The sequence below is a fragment of the Balaenoptera physalus genome (assembly GCF_965194825.1).
Source record: "Balaenoptera physalus genome assembly, chromosome: 14".
NCBI classification, from domain to species: domain Eukaryota; kingdom Metazoa; phylum Chordata; class Mammalia; order Artiodactyla; family Balaenopteridae; genus Balaenoptera; species Balaenoptera physalus.
This window is the reverse complement of record NC_138893.1, coordinates 47949225-47964611: the sequence shown is the minus strand read 5'-3', so window position 1 is coordinate 47964611 and position 15387 is coordinate 47949225. Positions and strand designations below refer to the sequence as shown.

At 44.1% G+C, this 15387-nt stretch overlaps 1 protein-coding gene across 7 annotated transcripts in view; it reads right to left on the bottom strand.

Annotated features, from left to right (window-relative positions):
* Positions 1 to 15387, bottom strand: part of STN1 (STN1 subunit of CST complex) — a 53353-nt gene that overhangs the window by 12191 nt on the left and 25775 nt on the right. For 6 of the 7 annotated variants that reach the window (XM_082425323.1, XM_082425325.1, XM_082425326.1 and 3 more), the window contains 2 exons: positions 13669 to 13741; positions 4489 to 5259 (listed from right to left, as the gene is read on the bottom strand). In XM_082425323.1, coding sequence (XP_082281449.1) covers positions 5102 to 5259; positions 13669 to 13741 — 231 coding nt within the window. In that variant the 3' untranslated portion in view covers positions 4489 to 5101. Of the gene's footprint in view, positions 1 to 4488; positions 5260 to 13668; positions 13742 to 15387 lie in introns of those variants that run through there. The other variant, XM_082425324.1, reaches the window with a different exon arrangement.

Here is a 15387-nt window from a genome sequence, read left to right as displayed (position 1 = left end):
TAGTTGGACATTTGGGTAGTTTCCACTTTTTGGTTATTAGGAATAATACTGCTGTGAACATTTGTGTACAGGTTTTTGTATGGATGTATGTTTTCAAATCTCTTAAATTCAAGTATTTTAAAATCACCTATTAATATTAAATGGTACATAATACATAAAAATTAAATGATACTGAATAACAAATGATATATAATTTAAATAATTCTTATTCATTAAAGCAGCTTTCCTCAGAGCAGCAAACCTGTTCCCTTATAGTAATTCAGACATCATATGAAACACTGGGTAGACTGAAAGTCATAAAATGGCACTATTTCAAACCCAGGTCTTTCACTAGTTTACGCAAACCTTTCACCACATCAGTCTGAATTAATGAGACACCACTTTACTGTTTCTATCTAAAAAATAACTAGGGCTATTATGCAGTCTTCAAAATTCCTCTTTTGACGTTTCAAAGTAAAACCTATCTTTTTAATTTGACATACAGGGAGAGGCTGGAGTCTCTTCAGGAATTTGGGGTTTGATTTAGAATTCTTGTGAACACGTAAAACCTGGGACTGATCTGTTTGGGTTTACCTAATAAAAGTTCAATAAAAATAGGCTGTTTTTTGTTTTTGTTTTTTAATTCTGGATTAAGTAAAAGCTCACTTGTGTGGGAGCTTGGGATCACATTTAGAGCCTCAATCAGTAGACTGTTATGCAAACAAAAACTCTACTGCAAGGGTCTTCGTCCACAGACATGATTTCCCTTCAGGTTGGTCCTGCTTCTCTTCCCGGTGCCTGCGGCTGGCTTCTCCAGCAAGCCTCACCACGGTCTTCCTGAGTTTGCCTGTGTGCTTCATGTAAATCTAGTAAGGAAACAATGAGGTGCTTTTCTGGGGGCAGTTGCTCTAGAGGCCACTTGTAGAGAAGAGACCAAGCTAATAAAAATGTGTGGATGTTTTCTCCAGTGGAAAATTACAAGTTTGCTTGGTTTTCATCCTTGGCACCAAGTCTTGGGTTCCTCTTCAAGGAATAGACTCCTTTCCGCTCAGCTTTCTCCCAGCCAGGGTCCTGGCACACTATCAGAGGGGGAAGTAATTAGAAAGAAGAGTCTTATAGGGATGAGAAGCACTGGTAGCTTACCAGATGGGGATAATCATGGATCTTCAAACAGACCCTCGACCAGACAGAGCACTATTTGTCTTCTCGCCTACATTAACTATACACAGTGTTCACAGCTCCTGAAACATGTACGCACCGAGAGAGGGGGAGGATGTCTGCTCAGTTTCCCTCCTTTTCAGGGGGACCCCTTGGTTGCTCTTCGGTACTTGAGCGGTGACCCAACTGTAGCCCCAGAGAGTTTTCCAAGAGCTTTCCTCAACTTCTCACAGTTCTTCTGTTGCTGTGGAGGAAAGAGTCTCATCGCATTCTTGGTTCACTCACGATTTAGGTTATGTGAGTGGGGGGTGGGAAGTGAGAGGCGGCTTTGTTATTTCTGTATAATGACACTTGCTAATTGCAAAACTATCAACGTATAGATATGCAGCTTAAAAAGCATCTGACATCTCACCTTTCATGGGTAACAAGTGTGTCACTTTGGTGAGCACTTCTGGTAATCTCTGTTTGATGTGCATAATTATTCATAAGAACTTTTTAAAATTATTTATTTATTTATTTATTTATTTTTGGCTGTGTTGGGTCTTCGTTTCTGTGCGAGGGCTTTCTCTAGTTGCGGCGAGCGGGGGCCACTCTTCATCGCGGTGCGCGGGCCTCTCACTATCGCGGCCTCTCCTGTTGGGGAGCACAGGCTCCAGACGCGCAGGCTCAGTAGTTGTGGTTCACAGGCCTAGTTGCTCCGCGGCATGTGGGATCTTCCCAGACCAAGGCTCGAACCCGTGTCCCCTGCATTGGCAGGCAGATTCTCAACCACTGCACCACCAGGGAAGCCACTATTCATAAGAATTTATCAAATATATTTGTGAACACAGTGTTGTGTTCATCCAGAAGCTGACCCTGAGACAAGGATCAGAAAGGAAGCAATTCATTTGCAAGGTGCAGCAAAAGGTAATGGAGAGTGGGAAAGTAAGACAGGAGGGTAAGGTAGCCAATTAAGGGTGATTATCAAGTTAGCTGCTGCTGTGGGTGGATGGAGCTTAATCCCACAGAGAAACTCTGGAAAGTGCTCTAGAACACGAGCCTCAGAGATATCTTAATGGAAGGGTGAGGGAGCAGAAGTATTTATACCCCAGGTCCTACTGGCTGAGGCTGCCCCTGGTGGGTGTTAATTCTGAGTACTTCCAGCCTGAACAGCCTTCCAAGACATTGGAGAAAGTCCCCCAGGAAAGACAGGCAGCTATTAGCAGGTGGAGGGCAGCCAGACACACATATAGAAGTGGTATTGCTTGGAAGATGTGCCAGGCACTGTTCTAGGTGCTGGGGCACAGCAGGAAACAAAACAGAGAAAAAGTCCTGCCCTCATGGAGTATTTTTTCTATTGGGGAGAATAAATATTGAATAATAAGCAGGGTAAGTAAGAAACATACAGAGTGTGTTCCATGGTGACAAGGAATATGGAGAAAAATAAGTACTGTGGAGTTCTGGGGAGGAGGGAGAAGGGGTTGGCTGCAATCAGCAAAAGAGGGATCAGGGCAGGCCTCACTGAAAAGGTGACACTCAAGGAATGACCCAAAGGAGGGGAGCGGTAAGCCCACCACATGGTTATCCAGGTGAAGAACATTCCAGGCAGAGGAAACAGCAAGTCCAAAGGCCCTGAGTCAGGAATGTCCCTGGTGTGTGTGAGGAACAGCAGGGCCTGAGAAGCTGAGCAGAGGTGATGGGGAAATGGCAGGAGGGAAGGCCCTGCAGAGCAGAGCCCTGGTGACACTGTGCTGCCTCAGGTGCCAGAAGCAGAGGACGGCAGAGTCTGAGTCAAGCTGTGCTGACAGTGAACTGAAGAGGGGCCAGGGGAGCAGGGAGGGCAGTAGGAGGCCCCACAATACTCCAGGTGGTGGCGGTGGAGGAGGGAGATGCTGCCGCCATCGTCCGCAGGTCGGATGTGGGACGTGAGAGAAAGGAGTCCACAGGTTTGGCCTGAGCAGCTTGAAAAATGGAGCTGCCTTTTCCTGAATTAGGGAAAACTTCAGAAGCAGCACATGTGGGGTCAGGGGTGGTTGGGGGCCTGGCTTTGGGCATCTTATGTTTGTCATGTCTGTTGGGCACCTAAGTGGAACTTTCAGCAGAAGGCTGGGTGTAGGTCAGAAGTTCGCAGAGGTCCGAACTGGATGTAAACTGGGGAGTTCGTCAGCGTACAGATGATCTGAGACTGGTTGAGATCCCCGTGGGAGCAAGCTAAACAGAAAAGAGGCCTGGGACCAAACCCTAGGAGTGGAGCGGTCAACTGTACGTACGTGTAGACACACTACATTTATACAGGTGGATATGCAGAAACACGCTCTCTGTTTAGATATATACATACACACACAAATCTACTGGGAATACTGCTCCATGGTGAAAATATCTGTCTGCTCCATTAAATTCATGGCTGCATAGTATTTCATAGTGTACATTACCAAAATTAATTTTCCTCCATAGATAAATATTTTTCCCAATTACAGAATTTTAAATTACACAGCAATGGGCATCATGTGCATTCATCCTCTCCCACCTATGTGATCATCTCCTCGGGATAAACCCTGGAAGTGGGGTGGCTGTGGGCAAGGATGTGCCCTTTTTAGGTTCTGATGCAAGACTCCTTCCCGGCAGCTCCAGTCATCTGAGATGTGTTCAATGTGGATCAGCTGCCGACCTTACGGAAGAACTACTGGGATGTCATTCCAGGTAAACTCTGCTCTACAGGGACCCTTCTCAACATGGGGCAGCTTGCTGGGTAATCGCTGTTAGCAACCAGGCACAGAGGTTTAGGTCAAGTCAGAAAAGTCCAAGACAGGAAGCAATCTGTCGGTACCAACTTTTGGTCTGACATATGGAGCTACAGACAAACTCTAAGTGCAAAGCCACTCCATTTCCACACAGAGCAGAACAACGTGCCAGGCCTGCAGGCTCTCCAGCAGAGCCACTAAAAGCTTATTACATCAAGTGCAAATGCAGCAGCCAAAGGCAGATGTGCCTTTTGTGAAATGACTGTAATTAATGCCAAATCTTTCTCCGAACTTTCTTTTCGCTGGCTGGATTTGTCATCGTCCTGTAAGAACAAGCCTATTACATACCTCAGATTTTTTCCCTTTACCTTGTCATTCCGAGCAAAAGCATGACCCATCACCTGTCTGGGCAAATACCGAGTGTTTGGATGGTGTCAGGACGTCCTGCACGTTCAATGGTAACCTTGACAATAACATCTACCACTGCCAAGTAATTGGTCAGCAGCCTCTGCCAAGAACTTCAGGGTATTAAGGGACAATGGATTTAGTCACAGTGTCCTCAAGCACAGGGAAATGTACTGAAACACCTTTTGATTCAGAAGGAAAATAAGGAAAACGACAAATACAGAGCCATGCCTTGGATCCTGTTTATTCCCATCGAGGCGTTGGTCTGTAGACAGAATTCAACCCAAGACTCCGGACCCATCACTAGTGTTTGACCCACAGAAACTGTAGGTCAGCGACACTCATCCAGGGAGAACTAGTCCTCTACACCAGGTTCTTAACCATCAAGATACACCAAGAAAGTACCTGATAGTCTGAAGTTTTAAAAAGTGTCTGAACTGGTGATCTGTATGCTCTTCAGCTCCCGCAGTACAAGCGCCTTTTCCACGGGATGCCCCTTTACTGCAACAGAGCCTCCAACCAGTTCAGCTATCAACACTGTTTCTTCCTCTTCTGCTCTGGGAGTGATGCTTGGTCCAGCCAGGAGGCCAGTGAGGAGGGTTTTCTTGTATGTCGTGGCTGAGATAAGTCTTTTATCCCAGGATACAGCAGGCAGAAGGCAGCCTCCAGAATTCATGCCAAATTCCATTCTTCAAATTACCATATTTCATAGTTTATTATGAGATAATTGTCACCAGACCTATAAGCCTCAGCACGATGTTAAGATCAGAGCCCGGGAGTGAACGCCACCTGTTTTCTCCTCCTACCCCGCTCCACTCGTGCTGCCTGCCGGCCTCTCCTCAGAACGCAGTGTAGTAGTTCTCTGTGGTGCTGACGATGTCACTCTGGTCCTCCAAGAGCTCCAGCACCTGCCGCAGCACAGTTTCACTCAGGCCTGGGCTGAGGCTCAGGTGAGCACAGGCCAGGATGTGCAGGAAGTGGCAGCCCTTCTCCACGTCTGCAGGAAAAAGGGAGTTGGCTAAGCTTGGACACACCTCTCAGACCCTCCTCTCTCTCTCCTGTCCTCTCCTCTAAATGGAAGTCCTTCTTCATATTTCCTGGATCAGAATCTGCAGCTTAATAAGAGCCCCAGATGATTCTTATGCACATTAAAGCAGGAGACGCACTGGCCTAGCTTATCAGTGAGAACGAACCAAAACACTGGTTCTCAGGTCTGTGCCATAGACCACTGCTTGGGGAATGCAGGCCTTCAACTTTCCAGGATTCCCAATCAATAATTTTATACTCACAACCCAGTGGGGATTTAGTGCTTGATAGGCTTTTTTCTCTAATGAAGTTACACGTACGAGCGCATGCATTCAGTTCTAACCCCCTAGCTTCCCAGGCGGGAGCCCTCTTGTGGCTGACAGCAGAGCCGGCTTGCAGCAGCCTCCAGATTCCTTCTGTAAATCCTGGAGGGTGGGACTGCGGTGGTGACCTTTGGCCTATTCTCACTCCTCTCTGCCTAGGCTTCCAAAAAGTCTGCCTGTGACGGCTGTATTCTAGGAACCTCTCACCCTCTATCCAAAACAAATGAGACCATTCGTAGCAGTTCAGGACGAGTGACTGCTCTCCTAGTTGAAATCAATGATTTGGAGTAGTGGTATTCACATTGAAGTTATGACCATTAGAGGATCATGAAATCAATTTAGTGGGTTGTGGTTAGCATTCTTTTCTTACCAAACAGACTAGAGTATGAGATTACAGAATGTATTGCATTTTAGGTACGATAAATATTGAGAAACTTTATATTCAACTATATATGTATATGTATAGTTGAAATAAAATTTATAATAAAATTATATAATTTACTAGGTGATGATGTAAAATTTATTTGTAACATTGAGTCAAAGACAAACCTCATTCCTGGAAACAAACCCTCCTCAGTTTCCACCAAAGCCCCATTGACAGGGCCAGGCCTCTCACCGCCGTATCCCCAGCATCTGGCCCACTAGTGCTCTGCACAGTCACTGAATGTTGTTTTCAGATGATAAAATGCTTTAGGCTCCAGGAAAGTCCTCAAAGAGGGGTTGTGGTGATGGGCAAAGCATGGTTGGAATTCTGTGCACCTTTGTGGCTTTGGGCAAGTCACTGCATCTTTAAGCCTCAGTTTTCTGACCCATGGGGAGTGGGGCTGGGGGGCACCTCTGAGGTCCTTCCCAGCGCTAAGGGTCAGGGATGCTCACAGGCAGTGGTCCTGGGCTAACAAAGACTTGCAAATTCTGACCTCTAGTGGCTAGTCAGCTCATTATTCCTCCCGACTGGGTTACTGTTGGGAACCTCGCCACCTCCCCTGGTCTCCACATTTCCAGGCTATTTCTTCAACATTCATTCGATCAAGATTTCCTGAACACCTACTACATGTGTAGCGCTGAGCAAGGAGGAGCAAGTACAGAGTGCAGACAGAGAGCTGACTCTGGAGTCCAAAGGACCCGAATAAAAATGCTGGCTCGGGCTTCCCTGGTGGTGCAGTGGTTGAGAATCTGCCTGCCAATGCAGGGGACACGGGTTCGAGCCCTGGTCTGGGAGGATCCCACATGCCACGGAGCAACTGGGCCCGTGAGCCACAATTACTGAGCCTGCGCGTCCGGAGCCTGTGCTCCGCAATAAGAGAGGCCGCGATGGTGAGAGGCCCGCGCACCGCGATGAAGAGTGGCCCCCGCTTGCCGCAACTAGAGAAAGCCCTCGCACAGAAGCGAAGACCCAATACAACCAAAAATAAATAATTAAAAAAAAAAAGATAGAAGCTTTCTTATAAAAAAAAAAAAAATGCTGGCTCTATGACTCGGGCAAAGTGGTCCAGGTCTCTCAGTCCGCGTCCTCATCTGTTAAATGGGAAGAAAAGCACCCACTTCACTCGTGGTTGTGTGGGTGAAAGGAGACCCATGGTGGGGGCTTCTTCCATGGATAATTACTATAATTCTATCGTCATATCCATAACCTAAGAAGATGCACATAACCTTGTCCCTGCTCTAAAGAAGCTTTGACTCTTCCCGAGAGGAACGGTTGGCGATGGAGGGTGAAGGACGCCAACCAAACTGGGCTTGCACATGGCAGAGAGGAAGCACTGGGAATTTCAGCACTGCTCGGCTTGTGAACTTAGTTCTTTTAAGACCTGGGTGCTCAGGCTCAGGGCTCAAGGTGACTTACAGGCGTACGTGGTCAGCAATGCTGACTGCCCCAAAGGCCTTAAACTACTTCTTCACAAAGGCCATTCTGCCGTCCGAGGGCTGTCTGGTAAGGCTGTTCACAAAGTGACCTTCCATTCACGTGGGGAGAAGGACTGGTGTTAGTTCTTTAAAAGTTTGGAATTCACCAGTGAAGCCATCAGGTCCAAGGCTTTTCTTTGTTGGGAGATTTTTGATTATTGATTCAATCTCCTTACTATGTATCTATTCAGATTTTCTATTTCTTCAGGATTTAGTCTTGGTAGGTTTTGTGTTTCTAGGAATTTCCACTTCACCTGGTTATCCAATTTGTTGGCGTACAATTGTTTACAGTACTTTGTTATAATCTTTTTTATTTCTGTAGGATCAGTACTAATGTCCTCATTTTCATTTCTGATTTTAGTAACTGGAGTTTTCTCTCTTTTTTCTTAGTCTACCTAGCTAAATGTTTGGCAATTTTAGGGATCTTTTCAAAGAACCAACTTCTGGTTTCAATGATTTTCTCTATTGTTTTTCTATTCTCTATTTCATTTATTTGTGCTCTAATCTTTATTATTTCCTTCCTTCTGCTAGCTTTGAGTTACTTTCTTCTTCTTTTTCTAGTTCCTTAAATTGTAAAGTTATGTAAGTGTTCTTAGCTATAAAGTTCCCCTTCATACAAAGCTTTTCTGTGTCCTAGAAGTTCTGGTACTTTGTGATTTGTTTTCATTCATCTCTTAAGTATTTTCTAATTTCCCATATGATTTCTTCTTTAGTCTACTGGTGAACAGTGTGTTAATTCCCACAAATTTGTTAATTTTTCAGTTTTACTTCTGTTATTGACTTTTAACTTCAGAAGATGCTGGTCAGAGAAGATACTTTGTATGATATCTACCTTTTAAAATCTATTGAGACTTAATTACTGGTCTATCCTGGAAAAGGTCCCATGTACATGTTGTATGCTGTATGTATGCTGTTGTCAGGTAGTCTTCTGTGTGCATCTGTTAGATCTAGCTGATTTATTGTGTTATTTAAGTCCTCTATTTCCTTATCTTTTGTCTAGTTGTTTTATCCATTATTGACAGTGGGATACTGAAATCTCCAACTATTATCATAGAACCATTTACTTCTTTCAATGCCATCAATTTTTGCTTCATATATTTTGACTGTCTGTCATTAGGTACAAAATGTTTAAAATTACTATGTCTTCTGGCTGTATTGAACCTTTTATTAATATATAATGTCCTTCTTTGTCTCCTGCAACATTTTTCTTTTTAATTAATTAATTTATTTATTGGTTGTGTTGGGTCTTCATTGCTGTGAGTGGGCTTTCTCTAGTTGCGGTGAGCGGGGGCTACTCTTCGTTGGGGTGTGCGAGCTTCTCATTGTCATGGCTTCTCTTGTTGCGGAGCATGGGCTCTAGCCGCGTGGGCTTCAGTAGTTGTGGCACGTGGGCTCAGTAGTTGTGGCTTGCAGGCTCAGTAGTTGTGGCTTGCGGGCTCTAGAGCGCAGGCTCAGTAGTTGTGGCGCACGGGCTTAGTTGCTCCACGGCATGTGGGATCTTCCCGGACGAGGGATCGAACCCGTGTCCCCTGCATTGGCAGGCAGATTCTTAACCACTGCGCCACCAAGGAAGCCCTCTTGCAACATTTTTGATTTAAAGTTTATTTTGTCTGATATTAGTATAACTGCCCCTGTTCTCTTTTGGTTACTATTTGCATGGGATATATTTTTCTGTCCTTTCACTTTCAACCTTCCTGTGCTTTTGGATCTAAAGTGAGTTTCTTGTAGTTGGCATATAGTTGGAGTTCTCAGGTTTTTTTTTCAATCCATTCTGCCAATCTCTGTCTTTTGATTGGAGAGTTCAATCCATTTACATTTAACCTAATTACTGATAAGAGGGACTTACTTCTGTCATTTTGCTATTTGTTTTCTATATGCCTTATAGCTTTTGGTCCCTGAATTCCTGCATTACTGTCTTCTTTTATGTTTAGCTGATTTTTTTAATAGTGAAATGTTTAAATTTTCCTTTTGTGTATATTCTAGAGCTATTTTCTTTGTGGTTACCACAGGGATTACATTTAGCATCCTATAGTTATAACACTCTAATTTGAATTTATTCTAGTTTAACTTCAATAATATATAAAACCTCTGTTCCTTCTCCTTTGCAGCTCCGTCCCCACCCCTTTCAGTTGTTGATATCACAAAACCACAACTTTATACACTGTGCCCAAGAACACAGACTAATAATTCTTTTAAATGTATTAGGCTCCTAAGATTCTTGGTTTACAGGGTTTTTTTCTTTTAGCATTTTGAATATATCAGCCTACTGCCTTCCAGCCTCCAAAGTTTCAGATAAGAAATCTGATCATCTTACTGATGTGACAAGTTGTTTTTCTCTTGTAGCCTTCAAGATTCTTTCTTTGTTTTTGACTCTCAAAAATCTGATTATAATGTGTCTTGGTGTGGTCTCTTTGAGTTCATCTTAATTGGAGTTCACGGAGCTTCTTGGATGTTTATATTGATGTCCTTCATCCTATTAGGGACGTTTTCAGCCATTATTTCTTCAAATATTCTCTCTGCCCCTTTCTCTCTTCTTCTGGGGACTCCCACAATGCATATGTTGGTCCATTTGATGATGTCCCACAGGTTCTTTAGGTTCTGTTCACTTTTCTTCAGATTCTTCCTGCTCAAATCTGCCTTTGAATCACTGGTAAACTTTTCACTTCAGTTACTGTACTTTTCAGAATTTCTTTTTGGTTTCTTTTTAGTTTTTGTACCTCTTTATTGATATTTTCTATTTTGTTCACCCATCATTTTCTTGAGCATCTTTAAGACAACTGTTTCAAAGTCTTTGGGTAATAAATCTGCCGTCAGGTCTTTTTCAGGGACAGTTTCTGTTGTTTTTTTTTCCTTTGAATGGGCCATAGTTTCCTGTCTCTTTGAATGTCTTTCGTTTTTAGTTGAAAACTGGACATTTGAATCTAATAATGTGGTAACTCTGGAGATTAGATTCTTCACCTTCTGTGGTGTTTGCTGCTTTTTGTTATTGCTTTTATTTATTTTTTGGTTGTTGTAGGCTGTCTCTGTGCCAAGGAGCAGCCTGAGATGGAAACCTAAGGTCTTCTCAGGTCTATTTCTGAGCCTGTGCCTTTCCCTGGGCATGTGTGGTTGCTTTCTAATTTTCCCCATATATGCAGTTGCTTTTGAATGTTCTAGACTTTCTTTTCTGGCTCCAAAAGGGGTAAAAAAGAGAAATGAAGGGGTTTAAAAAAAAAAGAGTGCCAGTCTTTTAAATCCCCTGGAGGTCACTTCAGCTGTTGGGTGAGGAGCTTACAACAATGGGAGGAGGTACAACAATGGCCACCCACCTCTCTGCCTGTACCTCTGTGATCAGAAGCAGCAATTGGTGATCAGAGCACAAATCCCTGATACATGGAGGACTGGGTCCTTTTTGCCCCCGCTAGCTCCCACAAGCTCTGTACAAGCTGCTCCAGAAACACATGCACAGCCTCCTGCCATGTAGCTGGGGATAGGGGATGAGTAGCTGCTACTAAGATCTGAAAATTGACTGAAATTAACCCCAATTTATTGTCCAAACCTTCCTCTGGAAGTTGCTAGCCTTGATAGACTCCAGAGTTCCAAAACAGCTACATCAGACAGATGCAATTGTTGTCTAAGTGGAGGGAAGGATTCTTGGTGTTCTTACTCTGCCATATTCCTAAGAGTTTCATAAAACACCAATTTATTTCATCCTCATAACAACCCATGATGTAGGTACAATTATTATCCCTGCTTTGCGTGTAAAGAAATTGAGGCACAGACTTGCTCAAGGCCACACAGCTACAAAGTGGCAGAGCTTGGATTTAAACCCAAGTAAGGTGGCTCCAGAGCCCAGCTCTTCACAACTATGCCATACGGCCCATCTTCAGACAAACCCTGTATCAGTGCTTTAGGGACCTAAAACTGGCCCATGTTTATAATCCTTTCATTATTGTAGGTTTACCCTCTGCTGAAATATTCATAAGTGACTAAAGGTTTTAAGTTCTCCTACGAATCATCCTGCCAAGGAAAACTCAATGCTATGTTTCGTACTGAAAGGTTAGAAACAAACTAAAGGTTCAGTAGGAATAGTTAAATAAATGGTCGAATATCTATCAATACATATAGTGGAATACTGTGCAGCCATTAAAAAGACAGGTACTTTTACACATACTGTTGCTGAATGACCCCTAGAAGCCAATGTTAGATTTAAAATACAAGGTATAAAACACTGAGTATTGTATGCTAAGCTTTACTTATGTTTTTTAGAAAGGATAAACTATACAAACATGTTTATAAGTGCATATAACATCTCTAGAAGGATATGCCAGAAACTAGTAACATCCACTGCCTTTGGAAAGGGGAACAGAGCCTGGGGCTCAGTGTTGGGAGGGAGTCTCACTTTTTCTGTGTGTGTTTTTGTACTTTTTGACTTTTTACCCTGTGCATACATTACTCACAATAATTTTTTAATGTCATAGGTATTTCTTATGAAAAGGGGTGGTTGCAACAGACTCTGACAGTTCCTACAAGGTATGTTTACTGGTATTCTCAGATACTCATGCTCCAGAATTTGTCTCCTGGGAGTTTACTAGTTCCGGGGAATTGGCTTATGTTTTTTAGAGGCTCCCATTTACAGACTGAGCAGCAGAGCCTGTCCACCTTGACACACACACTCACCAAAGCAGGAGCTGGCCTGTGGATTAGAAGTGGATATAAAATCTGCCACTTTATAGACCCTCAGGTCACCAAGGCTGTTTGGTTCTCCTAAGAAATGAAGTGTGAATTGCATTCATTTGCTTCAGCAGGCCCTAGGATTACTCTAATCCACTCTGTTCCTAATACACATCAAAATAAGAATCTAGCCAGATGGCGTGGGACTAGCATGAGGGCAGGAATGTCACCTGGGGACCAGCCTCTCCTCTCATCCCTTCTTGGCTGAAGAATCCCACATTTCACAGCTCTAAAAAGCTCCTTAAATTGTGGACAGGTGGTTTTTCCCCCAACTAAAGGATATTTATCCTTCTTGTTCTGAATGAAGTGAACAATAGTTAGAAACCTTGCATTAAAATAATAGATTGCTTTCAGTTTATTTTAAGAGCTGTTGTCACACCACTCTGGGAGGTGACTTCATGGGTCCTTAAAAGCTAAGTAGGGCTGCATACCACAAACACCAGGGCTGGAGATCTGGTCCAGCTCCACCTGCTGACTCAGCCTGGAACAGGTCCAGGCCCCAGGGACATATGGGCTTTAAGGACTCGAGGTGGACCTCCCAGGAGAGAAAGAAAGCAGAATGAGGAGGCCTGTGCTCATTAACAAGCCTTTCCACTTTTCTTCTGGCATCATTTGTTGACATACGCCAACATTTGTTCATAGCACATGTTTGCAAAAGGTAGACTTTGAAAAGTCACCTTTAAGAGTTAATAGCACATGTTTGCAAAAGGTAGACTTTGAAAAGTCACCTTTACACAGGATTTAAACATAGGACTAATGCTTTCTTCTCTTTCTATAACTATTATGAAAATGGTAATGTCTGTTGTCAGACTATCTACAATTTGAGTTTCTAACCACTAGGGGCTGACCTAACTCCACTAAAACCAACTATTTTCTCAACCATTTCTTTTGCAAATTATCAGGTTTCAAGATGACTGAATTACACTGTTCACAAACTGTAATGTCTAGAACCATTCCTCCCAACCTTGAAGGGCTTGATGTTAGAAGAGAGGAAAATGTCAGGTTTTGGTTCAGAGACAAGAAGGAAGAGTAGAACAAGAAATAACACAAATTACAGAGGACACAAAACCAGAAGGATGTTAAAAAGTCCTAGCCTAACAGCTTACCTTGCTGTATCAGAATCACTTGAGGAGCTCACCTGTCTAGCCCCCATCCCAGCCCCTAGTGAATCAGAATCCCTAGGGGTGGGACCTGAGTGTTGTATGTTCAAAAAAGCGCCAAGGTTGACTCTTACGTGTGGCCCATGTCAGAACAACTGTGCAAGGCTAACACTCACTTTAGAAAGGAGGAGTCTTGAGGCTCAGAGAGGGCAGGTATCTTGACCAGTCATGCTTCCAAGTTGTTACTGGGAAAGGCCCCAGGCTTCCTGACTCTCCATCTAGTGCTCTCCGGGAGGGAACAGCCCCCTCCAGGGCACCGAGACACATGTACATTACACCACTTACGATTTGGTTTCTGGCAGTCTTCTTGAATGATCTGGTGGATCTTTCTGTGCAATTCTTTGTCTTCTCTGGTTACCTAAATAGGAAAAACAGTTCGGAAAGAAATGTTAAGTAAAACAGAGGTTGTGTCATCCAGACTCCCAAATTAGTCTTTAGGATAGTTTCTAAAGATTTCATAACAATCCTCATCCCTACACCAACAATAAGTGTCGCTTTTGATACCTGGCTAGTTGTCAAACCAGTTCTGTCCCTAAGTAGCTCACTGCTCTGAAGTCCACCCACAGGCATATTCCCTCGGGAGGTGGTCTACTGGGGCCATAATAGAAAGAAAAGCTGGAATCCCTTGCTTTCAAGGAGCAACTTTCTTCTTAAATATTCATAACACATTCATAAAATTTCTCTTATTCATTATATTCTTGAGGGAGGCACAAGTGATCAAACCCGAGGACTCTTTCCTCTTGTTTCTTCTTTTCTGTCTTGGGTTTCACATTCCTTCACACAACCATAGGGAAAAAAACAAAAGAAATAAAACTGTAAGGCAAAGCTAGCAAGAGAGTAAATCTAGCTTATAAATGGAAACACTGTCAGTTCTCAAAGGCAAACATAACCAAGGTTCCTTTCTCAGCCAGCTCTGGTAAGAGGGAAGCAGCCATCAAATGGGTTTCACCTTCATGTTCAACAGTAAATCTAAAATCAAAGAGAAAGAAAGGAAAAAAGAGGAAGAAAGGAAGGGGAGAAAAGGAAGAACGAAAGGAGAAAAAAAAAAAGTACGCAAACAAACACATATGTCAGGAATGCTCCTTGGACTGACGGACTGGGAACGAGCAGATTTAAGAATGGGGATTCTGATAAGGGCCCTTCTCTGGACTTACAGGGTGTTGGGAAGATTAAGTAAGGTGATGTGGGAGAGCTGCTGAAAGCTGGAAAGCACTATAGAGAGAGAAGATAACTATGTCCCCGAGGCAATGCCCTCAGGGAAACAGAAACCTAGGAGCCAGGGTTGAGGTAGAGGGGGGAGTGAAGTCAGAGAAGGGGGGTGGCTCTGCTGAGGAAAACAGAACTATTAGAGCTGGATCACCCCATTCCAGCTCAGACTGATTCACAGGAGGAAGTGCCCCAGCCCTGCCACACCTCATCCCTGGACTGCTGCCCACGGTCAGCTGTTCCTCAGGAAGAGCGGCTTCCTAATGACCCAGGAGGCCATGCAGAGCCTCCCGGGGGGAGGGATGTGAGGGTGTGGGTGGGGGTGGGAGGGTGTTATGGTGAGTTGCCCAGCATGAGCTTCTCCAACCCCACAAGAAGCAACCAACTCCCACCAGGCCTGCCCATCCTGGGGCGGGGGGGCTGCCCTCACCCTTATACGGAATGGAATACCCTTTTCAGACGTTATTTATTTATTTTTTAATTTAATTAATTAATTTATTTATATTTTTTAATTTTTGGCTGTGTTGGGTCTTCGTTGCTGTGCGAGGGCTTTCTCTAGTTGCGGCAAGCGGGGGCCACTCTTCATCGCGGTGCGCGGGCCTCTCACTATCGCGGCCTCTCTTGTTGCAGAGCACAGGCTCCAGACGCGCAGGCTCAGTGGTTGTGGCTCACGGGCCTAGTTGCTTCGCGGCATGTGGGATCTTCCCAGACCAGGGCTCGAACCCGTGTCCCCTACATTGGCAGGCAGATTCTCAACCACTGCGCCACGAGGGAAGCCCTCAGACGTTATTTAAATAG